The sequence below is a fragment of the Psittacula echo genome, assembly GCF_963264785.1.
Source record: "Psittacula echo genome assembly, chromosome: 3".
NCBI lineage: Eukaryota > Metazoa > Chordata > Aves > Psittaciformes > Psittacidae > Psittacula > Psittacula echo.
Genome location: NC_137736.1, coordinates 103762296 through 103789427, shown reverse-complemented (window position 1 = coordinate 103789427; position 27132 = coordinate 103762296). Strand labels below are relative to the sequence as shown.

The 27132-nt window shown below is 36.8% G+C and overlaps 1 protein-coding gene across 4 annotated transcripts in view; it reads left to right on the top strand.

Annotated features, from left to right (window-relative positions):
• Window positions 1-27132, top strand: part of NBEA (neurobeachin) — a gene marked incomplete at both ends in the record, with an annotated part of 526482 nt that overhangs the window by 128943 nt on the left and 370407 nt on the right. For all 4 annotated transcript variants that reach the window (XM_080613294.1, XM_080613295.1, XM_080613292.1 and 1 more), the window contains 6 exons: window positions 924-1070; window positions 8288-8485; window positions 8896-9029; window positions 20893-21001; window positions 23443-23595; window positions 24407-24575. In XM_080613294.1, the coding sequence (XP_080469420.1) occupies window positions 924-1070; window positions 8288-8485; window positions 8896-9029; window positions 20893-21001; window positions 23443-23595; window positions 24407-24575 (910 nt within the window). The remainder of the gene's footprint in view (window positions 1-923; window positions 1071-8287; window positions 8486-8895; window positions 9030-20892; window positions 21002-23442; window positions 23596-24406; window positions 24576-27132) is intronic.

Genomic DNA, 27132 nt, shown 5'->3' with positions numbered 1-27132 from the left:
CTTTATAATAATTGTATTAGAACTTTATTGTTTCATGTAAAGGTTGAGTTCTTGTTGAATTTTCCCCAGTTATGAGAAGTAACATGAGAGATAGCATAAGAATTCTCTTCAAGGTGCAGCATATGATCATACTGGTATTTGGTGAAAGATTTTTATTCAGGTAGATGGATGAAGATCAATGTGATGATGTTGTGATGTCTTTCATAGAACTTTACATTTCCATTGTAAAATAAGAAAACTGTAAAAGGATTTATGAATTAACAAGATCCATAAATCCAGAGAGTTTAATTTTTTTATCTAAATAAAATAGGAGGATTTGGATTAAGGCACTGAATGAAGCAGATATGTCCATCACCTGATCTTGGGGTCATTAATGACATACTACCAGGAATATACAGAAATAGACAAACAAACTTGGATCAGTTGGTGTCCATTAGGTTTAAAACTACAAATGTGAGATAATTAGAGGAAGACCAAATGAGCTAGGAATGCTGATTTTCAGATAAATAAATACATAAATCAGGTTTATTGCCTTTGTGGCACCTGGAAAAGAAGTGAATAAAAATTACTGTAAGTTCAGGAGTTATTGCTCGCCTCCCATTAATAGGCAATAGGAAAGATTATTTGGTGCTGGAATGTATTTTCCTAATTTTCTCTGTTGCATGTTGAATAATTAATAAAAACCAAAATCTAACAGCCAGTCATAACAGCATCGTAATACTGACCTGTAAAACATTTAATGCTACAATATTCAAATGAAGTTGTTCACTGCAGAAAACCAGGTGCTGAAGTAATAAATTATTTATTTATTTTCTTAATTACAGTCTCCCTTTAGTTTTTGGTTTAGTAGCTGTACATGAATTTTATTTTACTGTATAGTTTATATGACTAAACTTTGTTAACATTGCCTCTTTCTGATACAGAGCTATGATAAATGCTTTCTTGGCTCTTCGGAGACTGCTGATGCTAATAGAGTGTTCTGTGGCCAGCTTGGAGCAGTATATGTATTCACTGAAGCGCTCAACCCAGCACAAATTTTTGCAATACATCAGTTAGGACCTGGATATAAGGTAATAATGGATCTTAAAAGATGTAAAACTGAAAAAAGAAAATAATTGATAAGTATACCTGGAAGATAATGTATGCATGTAGATATTCCCCTTAGTATCATGCAGAGCTATGTGACTTGTTTTCAGTGAAAGAATATTTCTTCAATATCTAAACTAACCTTAATTTCCACCAGCTTTTTGAAAGATGCAAGTTGTTTCTTTAAAGCATAGCTGAAACATGTTTGTATGTGAAATTTATGACTTTGGATCTTAATCAGATTAAGGCAATTTCATATTTGGTGTACTGAGCACCAGGGGAATGACTTTCTTCTTTACTGTTTGTGTTTAAAACCTGACTTAAGGCAGATTAACATTCACCAAGGCATAATAAACAAATTTTGTTCAAATGCACAGTTTCAGACAGTTCTGTTGAAGTAAAAGTTGAGCTTTTTACTCATGCTTTGCCAGTGACATTTAGGGGACAGTTTGGACAAATTAATGGTGCATGCATAAAATTGGATCTCTAGTGTGAACAATCACTTATATCTTGGAATGACTGTGTATAGTCTTATTTCATCAAGAAAAACTGCGCAGATACTTTGCAGAAGTCTGCAGAAACTGCCTGGTAGGGAAGGCCTGAAAATTAACCTAACCCACTATTGAACTTCTACCATTAATCATTCCCATATTTTCATTTTCTAATTTGTGAAATTTGCAGTATCATCTGAAGGCGACTGTCAGGATTGTCAGGTTTTCAGTACATATCATATACTTTGAAAATAAAAACTTTTTGAAATTGCAAGTAATAATCAACATTTAGATTCTAATAATACTAATTTAGCGAGCTGAAAAGAATTGCTTTAAATTGTTTGAAAACAGCTAACACTGAATGACAGCGACAGTTGAAAATATCTTCCATGGTATGTATGTAGTATGAGTAGCCAAATATATGTCAAGGTTACTTGGAGAAGAGGAATTCTGTTGCATACGGTTGATGGTTAAAACCTGCCTTGAAATTAAAAATATTCAGTCAGACAAGAGTGCAAATGCCTGTGCAAATAAGGAATACTTTATTCCAAAGTTAATACTGTATTGTATGTTTGAACAAATATTTCTGCAAATGTTTTTTTAGTCATACAAAACAATATAATGTAACCTTATACTTCTTAATAATAAATGCAGTAAATCTTTATGGTTTTATTAAGTAGGTTCGTGGATTAAAGGAAGCATACTGGAGTGATATAAGAATAACACTTTCATTTATTTCAAGAAGTGAAAATTATTATGTAGCATTTTTTGAGCTTTGGAGGGGTTCGTAAGGTATACGCGCTTTCATGCTAAATGACATTTCCGGTAGTTACTGCACTAACCTTATTACAGTGTTGTCAAACTAACTTGCTTGATTCATAGGCTTCTCTTAAATTACATTTCTTCACAACTGTAGTTTCTCAGTGATTTTTTTTTTTTTTTTTTAAATGTCAGACAAGATGTAATACTTTAGGGATATTCTTCTTTGGTATATTTTTAGTTTTTAGTTGTGTTTTTAGTTTTCGGTTGTGTTCCCAGCATGTTAATGGTCCCTTAGTATTTAGAGTAGTTTCTTCTCTTGTCTAAGAATCTGAAAGTACATTTTACTAATAGCCATTAAAAACAACAGGTTTCTAGAGCAGGACCTTGGAAATAACACAGTTCCTTTCTTTAACTTCCTTATTTCCAGCAAATATTCCACTATCTCAGTGCACTGATTGTGGCTTTCACTGAAAGCTTGCCTCTTTCATGTGTCAGTTAAGTTTATTTCTTAATTTTTTTCAAATTGTATGTGGATGCAAAGGTCCATCAGTTCAGAACACTTCAGTATGCTATTTCATAGTCCACGGGAGGCTCAATTGGCATGTAGCTCAAATTGCTGGACATTAGAGACCCCATTCTTGCTCTTACCTAGCTTGCTGACACAAACTGGCCTTTCAGAAGCTTTTCTTTAGTTCACTACATGTCCTATTCTTTCTTATTGTTGGTATTGTCAGCCAACTGGGACAATCAGCTGTTCAACTTTTCCAAAAAAGCAGCTATTCTAGATTTATTGTGAACTCCAGTTGTGCCAAAGCTTTTCTCCCAAAGGAGGGTTATTCAAAATACCTGAGAATTTCTTAGGCAACATCTTCATACATTGTGTGTTTTCTTTCCCGTGACTGCTTGTGCTAGTTCCTTTGATTTATTAATCTTACTCTAGTGCACCAGCCCAGGTTTTGGATTCTTTCAGGAAAGCAACCATCTCTTATTTAGTGCTCTCCCTGCTTTGCATATGACAAGAGACTGATTTTGCTGCCCTCACGATCATTCATTATGTCCCTAGTGTACAACTGCCATTAAGACCTCTGAATACAGGGAAATCTGCCTACTCTACTAACATACCAGATGTGTAATAAGATGTGTGTGCAGTAAGCACATATATGTGAATATATGTAGTATGTAGTGTTCCAGCAAAGTTCAGGAAAAGACAGATTTTGATCTACAAAGAAAAGTGAATTTGTTGCACTTTGTTCCAGCCCTATTCTGTGGTGCAGGTAGAAGCAACGTATTTTAGGATTAACTAGAGAAGCTTTATTTATTTATAGATAATATTTATAGAGTTTCATACATACAGTATATATAGTTTCATATATATAGTATTTATATTATTGATTGCACATTGCATACTTGTTAAAGAACATTAGAAACAATTCATAATACTTCCATGCTGGTCTTGTCAACATGTCCTTCTGAATGCATGTAGTTGTAACCAGCTTGCCTTAAAATAAAAAATTATTTATTAAGCAAATAGGTTAGTCTGAAATTCTAAGTTTTCAGGTGTAGCAAAAGGCCTTTTTTTCTAACAAAAAAATTTACATTGATTATGTGAGCAGCAATATTGAAAAGCTGCCACACTTACTAACTATTGCATAAAAATGGCATGTAATCAAACTTCTAAGAGGGGAAGGGAGAAAAATATACTGGCAGTAAAACTATTTGTCTCTTCCCAAATTCATCCATAATTATATTTAGTAGAAACTTAGTAGAATTCAATATTTGCATTCCTAGGTTTTATTTGTCATAAAACATGCTCATTTTGAGACTTACAGTTGCTGACAGGACTTTTACCTACGATGTTGACACTTTTGGTTGCTGGAGGTTGAAGAAAGGAAATGAGAGCAGCATTCTTGCTCTCATTGTGCTTTTTCTGCTACCCATCCTTGTTCCCAGACAGCAAAGAAGAGAGAGGACTATGTCTCAGTTGGGGTCCTGAAGGGCTGATAAACACAGAATAGAGGGGAAAAGAAGGCAATGTGGGAGGAGCACATGCATCTAATAGCAGAGTTTGGTGCTGGTTTTAATTGGATGTTGCAAAAAAACCCTAATAGCCCCGTTGAGTCTGTGCCACTCCTCTTATCCCTCCCATGCACATTTCAAAACAAGTTATCAGATTCTTTCGTATATTGCTGCATCTGAGTTTGCCTTTAATCAGTGCTGCGGTATCAGTCTTTTTGTCATGTACAAAGGTTGGAGGAAAAAGATGCATTCATACATATACATTCAAATACACACAAAATACTCTCGAAAATTCAAATTTGCTTAAGCCAGTTATATAGTACAAGAAAATATTTTATGTATGATCACTGAGCTGTAGTAGGTGAATGAGGTGAATGATAAATCAGAAAGCAGCTCTCCTGCTGCTAAAGGAAAATAGAGAGCTGCTGGTGTTTGAGTAGTGGTCCTGATAAAGCACACCTTCTTTTACGAGAGAAAACAGTGCTGGAGTCATTCTCAGCTCTCTCTGTTCCCTCTCCCATTCCTGTAGGAGCAACTAATCTTTATACCTTCTTTATGGATCCTGTATATATTTTTACCATACAGAGAGAGTATTTTAAATCTAAACTTTTTTTTTTTTTTTGCCATCTTTATGCCCTAACACTGCTTTTACCAGATCTTAAAGTTGCATTACTTCAGTGACAAGTAACTAACCACTTGCAATTTGAGCTTATATGCTTGACAGCCTTTGCTATCCTCCTGTGGTTATATTTTCCCAAGTTCCTGGTATAGTATGCATATACTGAACTGCTTTTCTCTTTCTGAAGATATATGTTAGTAATAAAGAAATATCATGTATCAGAATTTGTAGCCTGTCTTTCAATTCTGTTATAATAATCTTTTGTGTGGGAGAACAGCATTTCCAATTTATGGTCACTTTTGCTGGGATTTGATGGCAAAATGCCCCTTTAATTCTTTTTTTTTTTTTTTTTTTTTTTTTTTTGCCAAAAAATGTGAGGTGGCATTAAATTGATTTCTAACTTATTTGTGCCTGACTTTCAAATAGTGATCTCTGATAAATTCTTAAGGCATAGTAAAAGCTGAAAATTAAGAGGTAGAATAATGCAAAATTTGTTTATAAAACTGATTTTATTTTGACTTCATCATTTTAGTAAGTTGTGAAATTTCGTGGTAATGAAATGATACAAATTCTGTTTTGAAACAGTTTGACATATTTAAGACAGCAAAGTTATGAAAAACTGTATTGAGGTAAAACATTCTGAGCTTTGGAATCTGACAAAGCTCAGAGGCATGAAAAATTTTCAAGGTAAGAAGTGTTTTTGTGTGGTAAAACATCAAAATATAGTATATACAGAATACAGACATCTTTGGAAATCAGTGAAATCACTCAGTTATTTCTGTCTCTTCAGAAAGTGCACAGAGATTTATCTTTATAGTTAAAAATGTCTTCTGGGGGAAAATATATCATCACCTGCCTCAGGACAAATCTGTAATCTGTAGCCATCACTTCCCAATAAGTGAGATGTAGCCAGCCATACCCACAGACAGCCAGCTCGCAAGCTCCGAGCATAACATTCTTTGGGGTTTTCTACTTTAATATTTAGTGTGGCATGGTATCAACACATTTCTAGATTAAAGCATTTGGTGCTGAGGACTGAATACCCACAGTGTGTATATTTGTGGAGGGTTACTTCAGATTGGTTGTGGTCTGATATTTTGGGCTCAATGGCTACCACCAGTTGGAGGACATTAAGTTTCAGCCAAAAGGAAGTCTCTGGTTCTGAAGAGCTTTGCACTATGAACAGAGCAGTAAGTGGGGATCACTGGGAGTTTTCCTACAAAACAGACTCAAATGCAAATCACAGAATGGTTCAGGTTGTTGGAAGGGATCTCTGAAGGTCATCTGATCCAACCCCCTGCTCAGGCAGGGCCACCTACAGCCAGTTACCCAGGACTGAGTCCAGACAGGTTTTTAATATCTCCAAAGATGGAGACTGCCACCTTGCTGAGCACCCTCACAATGAAAAAGTGTTTTCTGATGTTCTGAGGGAACCTCCTGTGTTTCAGTATGTGCTCATTGCCTCTGGTCCTTTCACTGGGCACTGCTGGAAAGATCCTGACTCCATCTTCTTTTGCAATTTCCTTTATGCATGTTGATGAGATCCTCTGAGGCTTCTTTTTTATAGGCTGAACAGTCCCAGCTCTCTCAGCCTTTCCTCATAAGAGAGATGCTTCAGTCACTTCATGACTTTAATGACCCTTCATTGTACCCTCTCCAGTAAGTCCATGGCCCTCTTGTCCTGGGGAGCCCAGAATTCCAGGTATGGCCTTCCCAGTACTGAGTAGAGGGCAAGGATCACCTCTCTCTACCTGCTGGCAACACTCCTCCTAATACAGCTAAAAATAACATCCTTTTTTGCCAAATGCAGATAGAGCCATTGACTTCCCATTCACTTACTTTTGCCCTTCCTACTTGCAGTCTCTCATGGTACCTGCATCTCATGCATTTTCAGCATGGCACTGCTACCTCCCTTCTGCTTGACATCACCCACCATGGAACATATCTCCTCCAGGGGTCCTCCAGCAGCTAGTCAGGTGCCCGGTTTGTTCACTCTGCGTCAATCTTACGAGCCATATGCAAATGGATGCATATCACAAGATGTTATTTTGCTGTATGTCAGTCACTTGAGCAGATGTGCTTTCCCATCATTTGGCTGTAAGCAAGAGAATTCTTTCAGGGTTTTCAGCAGCCTTGATAGCTTTTGAAAAACTGAATGGGTTTTATGAGTTTACATAATCAGTAAGAACTTGTAATTTGTTTGGAAAGAGCAACTGATAGCCTGGAAGTAGCCTATTTTAATTCTTCTAACCTGAGAACCAAAACCCTAGTGATAGTACTTTCAGTAGGTTAATGATACATGATTTCTTACTATGTAAGAGGGGAGAGAAGGAAAGATTTGGTAACTACAAAGGGATAATGAGAGTTGGATGGCTATATGTAGTGAAAACAAGCAAAAATATTCATACTTAATCTCAACAGTAAATTATTTTAAAATTTTAGAAATGCAACATATTATACATTGCATTAATTAAATGATGGGCATTTCCAATAAATTTGCTGTACTTGCATCAGTACAGCAATGTGTATTACCACTAGTTGTCTTTTTGCCACTGTCAAATGATTATTACATGCCAGAGTAGTTCTGTGCCAAGTAAATTTGATAATGCTTTGCAGAAGGGCAGAAATCTAACTTCTTGTGCTTGATTGATTTGTCGGTGTTGCCAGCAAAGCTAGGTTTAGATCAGATATGAATTTTGGTATGTTTAAGAACAATACTAGAAATATTCAGTCTTCCTTTGTAAAAGCTTTGATTTTTGAGGACCACCAATTTGAAAAAAGGTATTTATAATTTTTTTTGGATTTTTTTTTTTAGGGTATGTAGCTTGTTTATATATACTTCTGACTGTTAATGAAGCATGGGGTTTAATGCTGTTTAAAAATAACTATTCTTTTTATCAGAATGGTATAGGATTTGATATTGTCATTTTAGTGAGTTTACATGAACTAAAATAGAAGGCATTTAACTTGTTCTTCATCGTTAATGCAGTCTATGCTCAAGTTTTTATTTTAACCTATTTATAGCTGTTTAGTATGTAATTTCTTTCATTTAGTTATTTCTGAGACTTGTTAACACTAATGATAAAATGAGACAGAAATAATATGACACAAAATACAGATACTATATTGATGTTATTGTGGAGTGGAGTAAATAAAAAGTAGTCTCAGTGTTCAGTAGCATTAAACCACTGGAAGATTAAAACAAAGTTTAGCAGTTTGTATATTCCCTCTCAAGTTCAATGTCTTTTTTGCACATTTTGTGGCAAGGATTTTGTCTAAAATATGTGCTTGGTAAAACTTTTCTTTTTTTCAGAGCACATTCAAATTTAAATCTGAGAGTGACATTCATCTGGCTGAGCACCATAAACAAGTGCTATATGATGGGAAACTTGCAAGTAGCATTGCTTTTACCTATAATGCGAAGGCTACTGATGCTCAGCTATGCCTTGAATCCTCACCAAAGGAAAATCCTTCAATTTTTGTACACTCCCCACATGCTCTTATGCTTCAGGTTTGTGCTACTAAATTGATGTTATATGACCTTATTTGGATAATAAAAGGATTTTTGTGCTAGTGTACAAAGAAGTTGCTATTTTGTATTATTTTATCTCTTAGTATACCTGTCACTTGAACTGTTCTTTATTTGCTGACTTTCTAGAGAAGAAAATTATTGTTGCTTCATTAAGAAATGCGTACTTCATAAGGCACAGTTTGCCATGATACTGAAGTTTTTCTGTTTAATGTTTGCCCTTAATTATAATGATTATAATTGAAACTTAAATATTGAAAGTAAGTTAAAACAAGTCTGATTTAGTTTGTACTTGATTTACTGTTAAAGTGTTCCCAAGTTACTCTGATTTTTCCTTTAAAAATCAGAATAACTGAGGTTTTTCCTTCTGTTTGTTTGTTTTATTAATTTAGGATGTGAAAGCTATCGTAACCCACTCCATTCACAGCGCAATTCATTCTATTGGAGGGATTCAAGTTCTTTTTCCTCTCTTTGCCCAGTTAGACAATCGACAGCTGCATGACAGTCAGGTGGAAACAACAGTTTGGTAAGCTTTTTTGCAAGATAAATGCTAAATCAATTTAATTATGTTTCTGGTTTTATTGTGTGAATGTTTGATTTATTTTCTCTTGTAAATGCTGTGACTTACATTTTGCCCTTGTTTCTTTGAAAATTACATTATTTTTTAAAAGCAGTTTATTGTAGACATGTGTAAATTATATTAATCTGATGAGATTCCAGATGGAACTGGCATTAAAATGATTGGATAGAATCATACAATGGTTTGGATTGAAAGGGACCTTAGAGATCATCTAATTCCAACAGCCTGCCATTCAAATCACTCTAGAGTATTTAAAGGACAGTTTTGTGGCAGTTCCTGCGACTTCTAAAAGAAACCAGTGTGCTTTTACTTTACAGTGAAATGCTGTTTACTTTCTCAAAGACTGTGTAATTTGAATTCGTATTTCATAACATTCAGAATTAATGAAGAATATTGTCCCTATTAATACATAGTCAGAAAGTCACAGAGCTATGATTGGTTATTTTGATATTACAGTTGCAACAGTGACCAGAGACATATCAAGGGAGTTTTAAACAGGGGCACATGAAGTGTCTGATACTATGGAAATAATCCCTAGGTTGAAAAGCCTGTACAGAAACCAGGTGAATGCTACCATGCATAGCCTGCAAATGACCGCTTAGAAGTCTGTCAGTGCCAGTCTCTCAGTCGACAAGTGTCTACTTGTTCAAAGCTAGCTCAGATCTGGTTATTTTTGCAAACAAGATGCCTTGCCACCTGTTTGTCAAGGCAGTTGCCTGTTCTAGTGGCAACACAAGATGTCTAAACTTGTCAGAGCAAAGTGTGTTGCCTAAACCTCTGGAGGTAGCAAAACTTCAAAGGTAAAGCTGAAGAACTGGCACGGTGTTTCAATATAGGATGGTAGGTAACCAAAACCTGCTAGAAAACAGTGTTTAGGGGCAGCATAAACTGATTCTGTTATTTCAATAAATTTATAAAATAGGTGCATTATGCAGAGTACATGGCTTATTTTCTTGCTTAGAACATTCTGCTAGTAATTGTTCTAGAGATTTTCTATTGCATTAGATACTTCAGTAATAAATTAGTTAACTGAAAAATAATTAAATAATACTAAAATCAATGGCCATTTTGAAAAATTTAATTGAAAGTGTTACATTGGTATAATTTCTCATGAAAGATCACTTATCTCAATCCAACTCAAGAATTAATCAATTTTGTGAAGTTTTGTCAGTGATAGAATCACAGAATAGTTACAGTTGGAAAGGACCTTAAGATCATCTACTTCCAACCCCCCTGCCATGGGCAGGGACCCCACACTAAACCATGCCACCCAAGGCCTCATCCAACCTGGCCTTGAACACCGCCAAGGATGGAGCACTCACAACCTCCCTGGGCAACCCCTTCCAGTGCCTCACCACCCTCTCAGTAAAGAATTTCTGCCTTATATCCAATCTAAACCCCCCCTGTTTAAGTTTGAACCCGTTACCCCTTGTCCTGTCACTACAGTCCCTGATTAATAGTCCATCCCCAGCATCCTTGTAGGCCCCCTTCAGATACTGGAAGGCTGCTGTGGAGGTCTCCACGCAGTCTTCTCTTCTCCAGGCTGAGCAGCCCCAACTTGCTCAGCCTATCTCCATACGGGAGGTGCTCCAGTCCCCTGATCATCCTCGTGGCCCTCCTCTGGACTTGTTCCAACAGTTCCATGTCCTTTTTATGTTGAGGACACCAGAACTGCACACAATACTCCAAGTGAGGTCTCCCGAGAGCAGAGTAGAGGGGCAGGATCACCTCCTTCGACCTGCTGGTCACGCTCCTTTTGATGCAGCCCAGGATACGGTTGGCTTTCTGGGCTGTGAGCGCACAGTGAAGCCGGCTCATGTTCATTTTTTCATCGACCAACACCCTCAAGTCCTTCTCTGTAGGGCTGCTCTGAATCTCTTCTCTGCCCAACCTGTAGCTCTGTCTGGGACTGCCTTGACACAGATGCAGGACCTTGCACTTGGCATGATTAAACTTCATCAGGTTGGCATCAGCCCACCTCACAAGTGTGTCGAGGTCCATCTGGATGGCATTCCTCCAGCATATCAACTGAACCACACAGCTTGGTGTCATCGGCAAACTTGCTGAGGGCGCACTCAATCCCACTGTCCATGTCACTGACAAAGATGCTGAACAAGACCGGTCCCAACACCGATCCCTGAGGGACACCACTCGTTACCGGTCTCCAGCCGGACATCGAGACATTGACCAAGTAAAGGGAATATAAAAAAAAAAATAAGTGATTTGAAATAAATTTGGAAAAATAAGTATGTTTTTATTTACTGGCACAGCAAGAGGGAAAAATGCTTTATTCCAATTTAAGGAAGATTATGTGTGTATGTGCCCATACATATGAATAAAATATGTGTTAAATTCTTTAATGCACATAGTCTGTAATAAACGGTAAAGCAGTAAGTAGGTCTGTGTAAAAATGGAGAGCTAATATAATGTAACTTTTATAAGACAGTGAGAAAGACTAATTGTACCCAAGTCTGTGGCCTTTCCAGTGAGTGAGAGCATTCATAAAGTTCAGTTTAAAATGTACAGAGCATTTCTGGATTTAGTTGAACTGTAAGTAGAAAAAAAAAATTGTTCCGTAATAATCAATGCATTTCTTCTATAATTATATTCTGAAAAGAGATACACAATTCATTATGCTATATGATTTTACTAATTCATAATACAAGTTATAATCCTAACTCAAGAACATATTCAAAAGATTTTTAAGCAAATGACTGCTCGATGGGATCTAACTGGACTGTTGAATTACCATAGCTTTGGTAATTTATGTGTATGAATGGTGTGTGTGCATAATTTTCTTACATGTAATTTAACAGGGTATAGATACTGAGAAAAATAATAGTTTAAATGAAGAAAGAAGTAGGCAGATAAAGGAATAAAATATTTCTGGGGACATAGAAAGGATATAATGTAGAATGGGGGCTAAACATGAAAAACAGGGCTACATTTAAGATTCGTTTGTGGAGTGGAATAAGGGAAGAAGTATACTTAATGAGTCCTTTCCTTCTTTCCCCTTGCTGTTTGGTTGTGGTTTCGGTTTTTTTTTTGACTCTTCTCCCTTTATTTGTTCTTTTCCAAAATATGATTGTTGAACTCTGTCTGATGCTTGTTTATACCATTTTTATCTATGAAAATGTATCTACACCAGCACAGAGGTCTGCATCAGTTCTTCCTGAAAAGTAGTTGACATTCAGACATTTCAGTATGTATGTTTTTATAAACATATTATCTTGGTGCTGCTTTGAAAAAAGAAACAAGTCCGGCTGATGCTTGATGACCATAAACCATTATGTATGTAAAGTCTGTAGAATTTCTTTCTTTCTGGTGAACAATTTGGGAAACTCAGAAGTTGTCACTTGCATAGCTGGGCTGCCTCTTGTCCTACTGTGTTCCTGAGAGGTAGGAAGCATAAATAGCTTGGTACCTCAGTATAAGTGTCCAGGCTTTCCAGACTACTTTTCTGAATCCTCTCCTAAACATATCAAAATCTGTTTAATAACTTCAAGGTACACAATTACTTGTTTAATTATGTTTTTTAACATTAGAAAGGGATTGTTAACAGGACTATGAGGGAACACCTTGCTTTTTAATCATCTTGATCCACTTACAGTTTTAATCTTTTCTAAATTAATAGATCAATTGTGAACAAAATTTCAAATCATGAAGCAGGGAAATATGCATATAGGAACTTCGTGCTGTAATGTTACTCTTTGTAAATGTTCTTTTTTCTTTAATATTTTATTTTTTCTTTCTCTGTGCTTTATCTACATCTTCCATGAGACTAAATATTGAAATAACCTACAATTTTGCTTTTTGAGCACAATATAGATTCTTATGCTCTCGTACACTGAAATTAAAAGAGCAGAAGCTAAGTTCATATCTTAAGTATGTGGTCTTAGATTAAGTAATTCATCTGCTGCTATTCAGAGGTGATCCTTCAACTTGAATAGCAAGACTGCTACTTTTCATCCTGCTTTTCAGTACTCTGATTAGATAGTTTAGCTGTTTATGTCAATATGGTGTTTATTTTATAAAAAGAAATACAGAGGGCTGATGATGGGTTGACCCTGGCTGTATGCCAGGTGCCAACCAAAGCTGCTCTATCACTCCTCTTAGCTGTACAGAGGAGAGAAAATCGTAAGAAAGGCTTGTTAGGTCAGGATAAAGACGGGGAGATCATTCACCAGTTTCTGTCATAGGCAAAACAGACTCATCTTGGGGAAATTAGTTTATTACCAATCAAATCAGAGTAGAATAATGAGAAATAAAATGAAATCTTAAAAACACCTTCCCCCACCCCTCCCGTTTTCCTGGGCTCAACTTTGCCCACAAATTCTTTACCTCCTCTCCACCAGCAGTACAGGGAGACAGGGAATGGTGGTTGTGGTCTTTTCATCACACATTGTCTCTCCTACTCCTTCCTCCTTAGGGGGAGGACTCCTCACACTCTTCCTCTGCTCCAGCGTCACGTCACTCCTACATGACATCATCCTCCATGAACTTCTCTAGTGTGAGTCCTTCCCATGGGCTGCAGTTCTTCATGAACTTCTCCAGTGTAGGTCCCTTCCATGGGTGCAGTTCCTTCAGGAACAGACTGCTCCAGCGTGTGTCCCTTTCATGGGTGCCGTCCTTCAGGAACAGACTGCTCCAGTGTGGGTCTCCCATGGGGTCACAAGTCCTGCAGCAAACCTGCTCCAGTGTGGGCTCCTCTTTCCATGGGGCCACAGGTCCTGCCAGGAGCCTGCTCCAGTGCGGGCTTCCCACAGGGTCACAGCCTCTTTCAGGCAGCCCCTGCTCCAGCGTAGGGTCCTCCATGGGCTGCAGGTGGAATCTGCTCCACCGTGGATGTCTGTGGGCTGTAAGGCACAGCCTACTTCACCATGATTTGCACTGGGGCTGCAGAGGAATCTCTGCTCCAGCACCTGAAGCACCTCTTGCCCCTCTTTCACTGGCCTTGGTGTCTGCAGAGCTCTTTCACATAATCTCACTCTCTCTGTCTACAATTGCTCCTGCACAGTAACTTTTCCTCCTTAAACATATGACCTCAGAGGTGCCACTACAGTCACTGACAGGCTCAGCCTTGGCCACCAGTGGGTCCATCTTAGAGCCGGCTAGCACTGGCTTTGCCAGATAAGGGGGAAGCTTCTCACATCTTTTCACAGCAGCAATCCCTGTAGCCCCCCCCCCACCAAAATCTTGTCACACAAACCCAATACAGTATTTTTTCAATGTTATTATACTCATGTTATTACCTTTGATTATACCTATATGCATAATATGATAGGAAGGACATGCTTCGTTCATTTGTGGTCTCTCATGTACAGTTTTGAATTTGGGTCTGCTGAACACTGACGTATAGAGTGATTCTGACAAGGTGCTGGGTGTACAGTCTTTGTCAATGACCCAATTCCATCACAGAATAAATAACAAGTGTTATTTAAGATGAGACTGTTGCTTTGGACTATGCCATATTGGGAAGATATTTGAAAGCAGAAGGAGATGTAGCTGTTTGCTTCAATAGGTGAAGTCATTCCAAGAATCCTTTTAAGTATTTATTCTAGAGGTTACTAACTGGACTTGCTAGATCTTGTATACTATGCAATAAAAATTAAAAATATTGTTTATCATACTAAATAAATGCAGTGCCAAGGCCCACCTTAATTTTCTTAAAGGTGATATATACATCCACCTAACATATAAGCAAGTAAACATAGGCATCTTTTCAATCAGTTTTATTACTTTCTTTATTTTCACTCTTTATTATATGTGGCCTTGTTACAGAATATATTACCCAGCTATTGTGAATAAGTTAGTGAAATTGAAGCATTAGTGAGGGAGGCAATAATAATATTTCAACTCATGTTCTTCATCTTTTCCTGTAAATGTATTTTCTTTTAATCAATTAGTATATTTTACTGATTTTATTTAGTATTTTTTTAATATTCAGATGATGACTGTGTTCTTGTCTGTAAACAGTAGTGTTGTTGCATCTACTATTTGATACATGAATAGTTTGATAGATAGTTTTTCTGTTAGCTTCCACAGATAGAAAATAACCCAGCTTGATAGGAGATAAAATTTGATGTCTTGATTTTTTTATTAGGTTAATTTGAAAAATCTGTGAGTTTCCAGTAATTCTTGATAATGTCATTAGTTTAATTGAATTTATCTTTAAGGTCATGGTAGTAAATAAGATGAATGCCAGGTATTACCTGTCCTCTCCTACTGGCTTTCAATAATTTTACTGTTTGCCGCAGCTGGCCTAGGTATTTAAACTTGAGACTAGGTATGAAAGTCATCCTTTCTGAGGTCATTGTGTTTACCTTTGTGCTTCTGATGGGGAGCCAAGATCTCAGTCCATCGTTGCCTGCAGTCTACAATGTAGAGTTTGCAGAATGGGGTGCCAGTGACTTTCTTCTCATGCGTTTCAAGGAAAGGCTGAACGTTGCACCTGAAATTTCACATCTCTAGTATAACCTGCCTGTGCTTAGATGAAATCAGCTGTACTAGAATATTCCCAAACTGTGAAAGCAGGAATATGACTTGCCAAATGAGACTGCCTGGACCATAACTTATAAAGAAAATACAGTTACTATATCATGTGGTAGAAATCCTTTGTAAACTCCCAAACTGTGATACCTCTGCATTCTCCAGAAAATCCAGGGACTATTAAGGGTGGCTAATTTATGACAGGAGTCCTTATCCCAAAATAGGATGCCTGCAAGCAGAGTTGTGTAATGACTTGACTCTGGTTCTCCCACATGACACCTATTCATCTGACTCATTTTTAGTGGCATCAGTTTGGATGAAGCAGGTTTAGTATTCTTTTCTTACTGTCCTCATCATATGTTACAAGAAAAAAAAAGTTGAAAAGGGAGAAGAGAGAAGTAGCTTCTCTTTTCTCTCTGAAAAGCTTACAAAAAGAAAATGCAGTTAAGCTGGAAGCTAAGGAAGCACTTTAGAGAGCTGCCACAGCTATAGCTCATGGAAACTTCCTTTCCATCCCCTCCATCTGTCCGTGTCTCTTCTGCCCTGAGTTTACCTTACCGTAACCCAGCCTGGTTAGGGGAACCCTTCTTGGCTTTGTGGCATACAGGCTTTAGTGGCCATAACTTCATAAATGTGAATGAATGAATATGAATAATTAGTAACGTAGCAACAGAGCAATTCACTGCGTTAAAATATGCACAAATATTTGATTTCATGCTTTAACAGTGAATTCACATTTATAAAAATCCTTTTTTGTATTCCCAACCTATATTACCAGTGCAGTCAAAACAGTTTCTGAAATCCATGCTTACTCTTTATGATTTGATTTTCTTCCTGAAGGAATGAAGTAAGGAAGTGGAGATCATCTCACATGTTCTGTGCATCTAAATATATTGTTAGAATGTTGCTAATGCTTTTCCCGGAGGATTTTCTAAGTCCATACTAAGAAATATTTAGTAATAACAAATGTAATAACAAATTTCTTAATGAATCAGCCAAACTCATTTTAAACTGCTTGCTAGCAATGAGATGTAATGGGCAGCTAGCAGATGTAGTAGTAGGAGTAATAACAACAACAATAATAATAATTTATAATAATAATAGTAATAATTTATCCCTTTAATATAAATGGGCAGTGGAAATGAAATATGTATTTGTGTAATTATTCTTTTTTTAAATCAAGTAGAAATTCTCATATTTTGGAATTTTGAAGCCAAACTGATGTGTTTTAGGCAGGGTGTGGTATAGAGAAGATGTAGGAATGGGCTGAAGTATCCTTTATATTTGCCTTTGTATCTAGGGGAGTTGAAAATAGGCAAGAATGGAGAGAAATTTTGTATGGCAGTGCACAGAATTTTGCAAGTGTAATGTGAGCCCTGCAGCAATCTGATGCATTTTAGTTACTGGTAAGTTTGTTAATTCTGTTTGAAAATGTGTTTATCTTAGAAGACAGTCTTCTAATCAATATTATTTCCCCTGTGTCAACAGCAACCATTTTAAAGGCATAATTTTGGCAATCTGGCTCTGCTGATAAAAATTATTATATTTAAAGTATTCAGGTTTAATTTATTTTCAGCTGCAAAGATGACTACAGAAATTGAATATCCTTAGAAATATGTTAAAAGTTCTGGATACAATCTTCTAAATTAGGCAGTGAGTTGTCTAGAAGACTAAAGTCTTAGAATGCAACATTGAGGAGAAAAGATCTATTATGTGAGTATGGATTTCTATATACACACACATATATTTAGATGTTCGCTTGAGGTCAGTCTAAACATGCAGGGAAAGAGAAGCTTTGAAGAGGCTAGGAAGGCTTATCTGAGAATTGTTAACTGTTGGGTATTTTCAGGCAAATTGAATTCTCTCTGGCATAAAGTAAATAAGATAGAGAGCATTACATGTAAAAACAGTCTTTTGTGCAACAGCTGTTATTTAGTGCAGTTTCATTTCTTCTTTCCTCCTCCAAAAAAGAAGTTTCACCTGAAACAAGTGTAAGCAAGATTTCTGGAAAAAAAAAAATCAGACTAAGCATGTAATCTGTTTTCTGCCTATCTCTGATCATCATTTTAGGTAGTAATAGTTTCAGTACTGTACAAGCAATGAAAATTTACAAACACTTCCATTTTGACTTTATAGTTCTTCTATCAGTTAAAATATTGCAAATCTTTTTATTACTTCACATCCTGCAAATTGCAAGACAAACTGCTAATTACATTTAATTATAGTGCAAATTTTTATCAATACTGTGGTACTATACAGTATTAATCTCAAACTTCATTGTACCTCTGTGTGACTACCAGGTGGTTCTCCTTAACTGCTGCTTTTTCTGTACTTGGAATTTTTTATGTGCTTGAAGGTGTAAAGTGTAATGATGCATTCACATGTGATATCCCAAGATTTGAATTACTATATACCACAGTCAACTCTTTTTTTATAGTGGCAATCTTGGATAATGCAGAAGGATTAGAAGCTAAGAGTTACTAATTGCACACCTAAGCTGATGCTGCAGAGCTGGCTTGTGGTGTCTTTACGTGTCTGGTTCAATAGATGTTAAAAGCCATTTTGGACTTGGGAAAAGACATAACTCATTCACAAAGGTATTGGCTGAATTAACACATTTTCCTGGAACTAGATAGAAATATTGGCATCACTTTGCAGTGACAGCTAAGGTAGGTCTGTGCAGAGCTAATGCAGTCAGGCAGGATTAATTAGTTCAGCCATACCCCACATAAAGATGGTCAATGTCTAAAAAGTGATATTTGGGCTCTGTCAGCATCTGAATTAAGAAACTTCCTTAATTCAGTCTTTCTTGCATAGAACCAGTTTGTATGTTTCTGTCTGTGGCACAGCTAAATATTAACTGTCCACTGATTATTTCTAAGTTAACTGCTGTGTTTTATGTGTACTTAAAAGGAATGAGACCTGAACCCTAACCTTTATTGTTAGGGTGTGAGTGTGTCTTATAAGTTGTATTTGGACTTCTGTCAGGATGTGTAACAGTTGTGTAGGGATTGTATTAATATGAGGTAAGAATAACTGCAGCCCAAGAGTTTGCATCTAAGTTCATAGAATGGACAAATAAACTGCAATACAAAGAAATGGACTTTTGATAGATCACTTACAGGTGTGGAAGTACATTTTAAACTTATGTCTAGTGCCATATTCATGGTACAACAATCTTTTAAATGCATTTTAAGAATATTTTTGATTTTTTAATATAATATTAATAGTATTTATAGTTGTAATTTAGGTCCTAATCCTGCAAGGATGTATACTGTTTCTTAACTTTATGCATAATTAGTTATCCTCCTAAGTCATCAAGTTATTCATAAAGGATGATGGTAAGCACCATCTATTTGGAATTTCCTTTGACCTACTAAATTTAAACCAAAAAAGTCTCAAAAATAGGACTCCAGTCCTTTAGATGAGCTTCTTATGGATTATCATATACTAAAAATGATAAGTATCTTATTTTAGATGACAAGTACAATAGAAACTTTCAGTCAGGGTAAGAAAAAAATGATGCATATAACTTGATTTGAAATTGATGTGACAGCTTGACAGGCTGTTTTGATAAAAGCTTTGGAGTACTGTAAATGGATATTATTTGTGTTCTTTTATTACTGACACTGTGGAGCATTCTGTATGTGATTTTAGACTGATTATTGAGACCATTCAACAATGAAGGAAGACAAGGCACTATTTCATGTTCACAGCATGTACTTTACCTACACTGTGTACTTTTTGCATGGCAGCCTTGCTCACCAGAAGGAGTAAATATTGTTTTCCTCAGCACATTGGTTTTTTTTTGGTGCTGTAATGAATTTAACCAATCTCAATAGATATTTTGAAGTCAAAAGATTATATTTGGTGAGCAAGCAAACCTTTAGCTGACTAGATGCTTAACATAAAGGTGAAATTTATAAAATGCAAGTTGGACATTTTCTTTAATTCACTTTTTCATTGCTGCATAAGCCACAGTTTTCACCCTTGCCTGTGCTCACCACCTGTGTGAGAACTTTCCTGGTTGCAGATACTTATCTGTACAGCTAGGAATTGATATACCGATTTTATTTTTAGAAAAAGAGTAATGACTTCATGTATGCATTGTATATCATAGAATAGTTAGGGTTGGAAAGGACCTTAAGATCATCTAGGTCCAACCCCCAGTATATGCATTAGAGTGCATTCTTTCATCTGCCTTTTAGGGGTAGTTTAAAAATAATTTTAAATATTTCCTTTCTGTCAGAAATGTGGGTTTGTGGTTTTTTTTTTTTTTTTTTTTGTTTTGTTTTGTTTTGTTTTGTTTTGTTTTGTTTTGTTTTGTTTTTTAATTTCTCCCTTTCCTCTGGTTTTTCAGCACCAGATGAGTGTGTTGTTGTTAACCTCTCACCACCCAAGAGTCAATTGTGAATTTTTGTTCATGTTGCAGTGATTTGTGATATATTTCCACTATTGAATTTCATAACATAGTTTCACTTCTTTGATGAGTCTGTTGCCTGAAGCTTTTCAGATCTATTCTGTTTCTAAACTGTAACCTTTTCTGAGCACTTTTGTCCCCTCCCTGTGCTTTCTGAACACCTCCCTTACAGATACTTCTGGGATGGGTTTCTGGGTGGTTTCCTTGAGACCTATGGAGTCTCTCTGTGCTTTCCTAGCTGGATGAAAGTGATTCTCGATCTTTATTTGGTCAGGCCTAGATAATTATTCTCATGTTTGGTCTGGAGACAGTGTGAAGGCATCTCTCCATCCTGCTATTGTTCCACTGTGGTTTGTGGTGGGCATTGTTGCCCATGTGCATGTTCAACCATTTTATGCCTCATTTCTGTGATAGTAGTGACTCGAGGGGCTGAAAGTGTGGAAGGATGATATACCTAGTTGTTGCAAATTTTGCAGTTTAGCATAGTTAGTCTGGATGGTAAAATGGATGACACGGCCCCTGCCTGCATCATTCTAGCGCTGTCAGCTGGATCACACTCATCATATGATGCGTCTTCCAATTGCAAAACATTTAGCTAAAACTGCAAGCTGCAGGACTGGATATTTAAAACTGAGTTAGTCATGGTCAAATCAGGAGAACTGACAAAATAATTTTGCACTTCTGTCTGAATATGAACTCCCACTTCTACCATTGTAATATGTGAGCAATCATTGGAGAAACTTGTCAACAGGAAAAGTGCAATTTGTGTTCTTTCAAGGAATCGTTCACTACTTCAAGCCTGTTTCTGTTCACTTAATAGCTGGGGAAGATTGAGAATGTGATAGATTGAGTTTTCTACATTTGTAATCTGAAAAAAGAATGCTTGTTCTTTACATGCAGTGCTACCCTATTGGCTTTCTTGGTTGAGCTTCTTAAGAGTTCTGTAGCCATGCAAGAACAAATGCTTGGTGGAAAAGGCTTTCTAGTCATTGGCTACCTCCTTGAAAAGGTAAGTTTGGCTGGGTTTTTTGTCTCTGTTCTTAGTATTTCAGCTGTCATTGTGGTATTTGCAGTCAGTTTAAAGGACTGGTGGAATAAAGTGTATTTGTGACATAAGTAATTTTTGATTTATAATACTTATAGTTATCCTCTTATATGCCAATATTGGAAGAATCAGTTTTCTGGAGCTGATCCTGTTTGCCTTTGTCTAATTTATGCATTTTCTTTAGGTCTGTTTGTGAAGCATTCAAGTATATGTAATCACTTGTGTTTCTCCACTTGCTGTAACCCAGACTCTCATTTGAGAAAGTTCTTTTGTTCCCAGTTTGTACAAGTGTATCACAACATGTCATAATTTAAATTTCCTTTTTCTTTTTTTTTTTTTTATTCTTGTATATGTTAATAAAAATTAAGTTAATCCTCTGTGGCTCAATTCTGAAATTGCTGAATTGTTGAAATAGTTGCTCTGTGTTTTGAAGAAGAAAAATTGTAAAATAAGTTCATTTCTGAAAGAAACATTTGCAAGGGGCATTCCCTTTACTTGCTCATTTTCAGACCTGATGAGCAGTTATCATAAAACTGAGGTCCAGCTCATATGCTTGTGTGAGGCTCATAACCTGCCTCCTCCCAAAGCCCTCATGAAACCTTGTTACTGTGATTTAATAATCTGAAAGCTACTGTTTGCTGTACTAATACAGTAATACTCCTATGATTGAATCTCATTGCTCTGACATTCTTTAATGTCTGCTACTGTATTTTTCATTAGCATGCAGTCAGTGTAACAGTCATTTGAGAAGTTGTGACAAGAGCTTTGTGTTGTCCAGTAGTGAAATTAAATAACAATAATTTCACCTTTAAAAAGGTACTAAATTTTGTAGAATGATAAATAATTTCTCTTATTCTGGTCCCTGTGTTATTTTCAGCTAGGGAAGTACTTCCTTGTAGCAGAAATGCTTCACTGAAGTAACATCTAAAAGCAGATTATTTTCTATGCTTCTGTGTTTTCTGTACTGAGCAAGTGTCATTTAGAATGTCAAAGAACTAGTCTAAAGTGTTGGGGTTTTTTTACTGGTAGGTTTTCTTGTGACTTAAAAATAATAAATTTACAATGCTGTTAGCTCCAGTTCTGTAAGTTATATACAGGCAAGCTAGTGAGCCTCCATGGGGTCCTTTCACTAGAATAGAGCACTATGGTTTACACACATTGAATACATCAATTTAGAATTCTGTATGTGAAATAGCACCTGCTACAATCATTACACTCGGAGTATGTGAATATTTAAAGGATTTTGATTGATTTTGTCACAACATGATTCTTACAGCATATGCTTTTTTCTGGGAGATTTTATGCTATATTCTCCCTAGCTACAATTTTCAAAAAGATGTGTTTTGTATTTCCAGTAGATGCTTATATTCACTTGGCACACATGGCAGGAAAATACCCTTTTGTTTCCTAGCCAAGCTCAATTTTATTATTTATAAATTATCTGTTGTTCATTTGCATGTGATCAAATACTTCAGAGAGGACAGAAAGCTTTCTTTTCTGACTTGAACTTCAAAATAACATTGTTGTTCTTATTAGTTGCAGACTACTTATTGTGAATTGTGATGTACAAGCCAAATTAATCTCAGCATTCAGGCTGAACTTGTATTACTGACAAATGGACTTCACTTCTAAAAAATAACAAATATTTGCATATTCCCAGCATTACTGAGAATGTGCACTTACAGCATTAAAAGTAATTGGAACATTTTGTAGAGCAGGCCAGGGGAAGGATGTTTAGTGGGTTTTCCTATTAGTTCCTTTTGTTAACTTGGTATATAAAGAAGTTTGTCAAACTCCACATGCCATGTTACTGCATAGGAGCAAGTCTCAACAGTGATTTTATAGCGTATGATATGAAACTGAAGGACTGTCTTGAAATTTGAGGAAACCTTGAACCCACATTCTTCTGATACCTACTTACGTTTAAGAAACAAAAGCAAGTCTACCATTATTGTGTGTTTGCGTATTCTGACAATTTTAACAAGACACATCATTAACTGAAGAAGAATTAAGGACTTCAGATTAATTTCTTAAGGCACTATGTTGTAAAATATAGAATCCTGACTGCATTATAATAAACCAAAACCAACACTCATTTCCCTCCTTCCCCCTCAAAAAAAAAAAAAAAAAAAAAAAAAAAAAAAAAAAAAAAAAAAAAAGGGGGATTTAACCAAAAGGATTTAATCTCAGTTATTGACAAATATTTTTAACCTGTGTGTAGCCATTAGGCTGGTTGTGAATTATTAGAAAATTTAAGTAGCTGATAACTTTTTTTCTCACTTTCATATTCAATGACATAAAAAAATTGCAACGTTGCATGTGTTTAGTAAAGATGAGCCTGTTCTAAGTATACTGAGGAACAAGGTTTTTCTTTACCTTTGCTCTTTCTGGCAATTTTTCCCCAGTCATCCAGAGTTCATATAACCAGAGCAGTTCTGGAACAATTTTTGTCATTTGCAAAATATTTGGATGGATTGTCTCATGGAGCACCTCTACTGAAGCAATTATGTGATCACATCCTTTTTAATCCTGCTATCTGGATACACACCCCTGCAAAGGTAATTGTACAGTTGAATGATGTTACAAGTCTCCTACAGTGAAATGAAATGCTAGTATTTTTTTATACCATAGTACTTGGGGGTTTGGGTTTTGTTTGGTTGGTTTTTATTTTTTGGGTTTTTTTTATTTTAATTTTAAAATGTGGTGATAGAAAAGATTTTTTAGATTATGAAGTGTGTACCCTGCATAACTGTATTCTCCAGTGTCTTTTTGTAACCCCCTAAAACCAGTTACATTCTTGCCTAAGGTTCTGGCTGATTCTGTTTGAAAGACTGTTTCTAAAAACCCAGTCCCTTTTTCAGGCTTGCATCACGTTGCTTTCCTAGAGATTAAGCATAGAAGTACGTATTTTTAATTGTAAGGAAAAAGTGATAAATGTTTTCTTACACGTTCACATAAGCTTTCATTTTAATTGAAATTACATATTTTGGATTGATAAAAACTGTAAAAAATTATCACTTGTCTCTGATAGAAATGAATCAGTTGTGTCCCTAAATAATCAGTGTTTAGGAATGTGAACTTAAGTGAAAAGTGACATGGTCCTAAAATCTGAAAACATATACTTTTTGTAACAAAAGGCCTGAATAGAAAACCAAACAGAACAGTACATTTATCATGACTTAAATCATAGAATCATAGAAAATCGATTTTGGAAGAAACCTCTGGGAAGTCATTCCAGGTGTCAGTCCAGTCCCTGACCTAGCTACAGTTGTAATTATATTTTATTTTTTGTAAATCATATCCAAAATAAATCCTAAAAAACCTGCAACTTAAGGTTACTAATATAGAACTAACTGTTTCATTCTTCAGGTGCAGCTGTCTTTGTATACCTACTTGTCAGCTGAATTCATTGGAACTGCTACAATCTATAACACTATACGCAGAGTAGGAACAGTACTGCAGTTAATGCACACACTGAAATACTACTACTGGGTGGTTAATCCTGCAGATAGCAGTGGTATTACTCCTAAAGGATTAGGTAAGTGCAACATAAGAGAGAAAATATAAGCAATTCTTATATATGAAGATTTATGATGTAAATGTGTGAAAGCTTCTCAGATCTGTAGACGAGGTAAGTAAATGGCAATAATCACCCCCAGTGATCACAGAATCACAGAATGGTTTGGGCCTGCCATGGCCAGCGACACCTTCCACTAGACCAGGTTTCACAAAGGGCCATCCATCCTGGCCTTGAACACTTCCTGGGATGTCAACAGTAGGACTATGCAAGTACTTTCAGTGTATCATACATCTCTGATGATAATTCCTTATATTTATATGTATTCCCAGAAGATTCCAACTCTGGTCTTTGCTCACATCCCATATACTTATGTGGGCATACTTAGAAAACATTAAAATCACTGTTTTTCTGTAACAAAGAGGAAACATTAAGCAAATTTCATATGGCAAAGAAAACTTTGTGTGGTTTGTGTGATTGGTAGTGTTAAATGACCTTGAAAACAGATGAAGACTTATAGTTCTCACTGCCAAGATGTTTGAAGCTGTATTTCCAGTTCAATAATATTTTTTCTCTGCCCTTTCAAAATAGAGATTGGTTTAACTTTAAAGTCATGTGCTTAGCTTAGCTCAGGAAGCATTGAATGATGGCAACAACAAAATATAATAATACATATGGACTGAACACTGTATGTAGCACATGTGTATTAGCTAAAGCATCAAATCATTCTAATCCTGCACACTTGAGCTGTAATGTCATTACGTCTCACTGGCTACTTGTGCTCTGCTCTGTTCAGGATAATGCTGTTGATCCTTCAGGATCACCAGACACAAAAGGAGTTCAAGGACCTAAAGGTGATCCTGGCTTCCCAGGAAACCCTGGTCTCCCAGGACAGGCAGGTTTTGATGGAACTCCAGTGCCCAAAGGTGACCCTGGGCCAGGTGGACCACCAGGACTTCCAGGCCTGCCAGGCATCCCTGGCATTGGTGGTCAAGGTCCACCTGGATATCCAGGACCTCCAGGTCCTGTTGGGCTCTCAGGGTTGCAGGGCGTTCCAGGGGAGAAAAGGGATCCTGGTCCTCCAGGTGACTGAGGAACCCCAGGATATCCAGGACCCCCTGGTCTCCCAGGACCTCAGGGTTCACCTGGACCACCTGGCTGGGATGGAATACCTGGATTTCCAGGTGCCAAAGGGGAGATGGGCATCATGGGAGCCCGTGGTCCTCCATTTTTTTAAAAAAGAGCTGTTGTGGTTTAAGCCCAATAGCTGAGAATCATGCAGCCGCTCTCTCACTCTCCCCCCTTCCTCCCCCCCCTCTCCCAGAGGGATGGGGAGGAGAATCGAAAGAATGTAACTCCCACTGGTTGAGATAAGAACAGCCCAGTAACTAAGGTATAACACAAACAACTACTGCTACCACCAGTAATAATAATGATAAGGGAAATAACAAGGGAAGAGAATACAACCGCTCACCACCTGCCGACTGATACCCAGCCCGACCCAAGCAGTGATCTAACCCTTCCGGGTAACTGCCCCCAGTTTACATACTGGGCATGATATGCTGTGGTATGGAATACCTCTTTGGTTAGTTTGGGTCAGGTGTCCTGTCTCTGCTTCCTCCTGCCTTCTCCTCCTTCCTGGCAGAGCACGAGACTCAGAAAGTCCTTGGTCAGACTAAACGTTACTGAGCAGCAACTAAAACCATTGGTGTTATCAGAGCTGTTCCCAGGCTGAAAGTCAAAACCACAGCACTGCACCAGCTACTAAGAAGGAGAAAACTGACTGCTACTGCTGAACCCAGGACAGCTGCATAGGTTTCACAATAGGACAGTTTCATTATAGGAAAGGTTAATCATATCTGAGCTCAGTAGGAATTAGGATGTTAAAAACTTGGCTGATCAGCTTATATTATGTCCACTGTATTTGTGACTCTTGAATGACCATCTGTTGGAAGGTAAAGTTTCCAGATGTCAGCCATATTTACACCTAGACAGAGACCTGAAAATTGTTCAACAAGTTTGAGACTGTAAGTTTGATAATATTGTCTATTTGTTATTGCTGTAATTCTTTTGGGGTCTTATTTTGGCTTGACATTTTTTTATTGGTTTTGGTTTGGTTTGGTTTTTTAATTAAATTAATTCCTGTACCTCTGTGTTACGGTACTGGTATCTAGCACCACATTGAAAATGTGTTGCGTATTATAGACTACCCTCTTAGCTAGGCTTGCGCTTTGTGGAAACAGTGTGACATTTCTTTCTGTAGGAGGTGTAGCTTGTTTTTGTCTTGCCCAGATTTGCATCTCTGAAGTTAGCTGTATTTTTGGAGTATTTGTATGTGTAATGCCAGTTGAATAGCTGCAAAAAAGTATGTAATGTGCTCATCAAAACCTGAACAGAAGGCATGGGGTACACAAAGACACAAATTTAGGAATGAGAAGTAAATCAGGTAACTCAAAATTAGCATACATATGGCTGTTTTACATCCCTACCTTTTCTTTCAGTCTTACCTATTTTAAGGATATAGTACATTCGGTTAACATTTGTGTCACTTCCAGGCAATATTCTGTTTTTCTCAGGA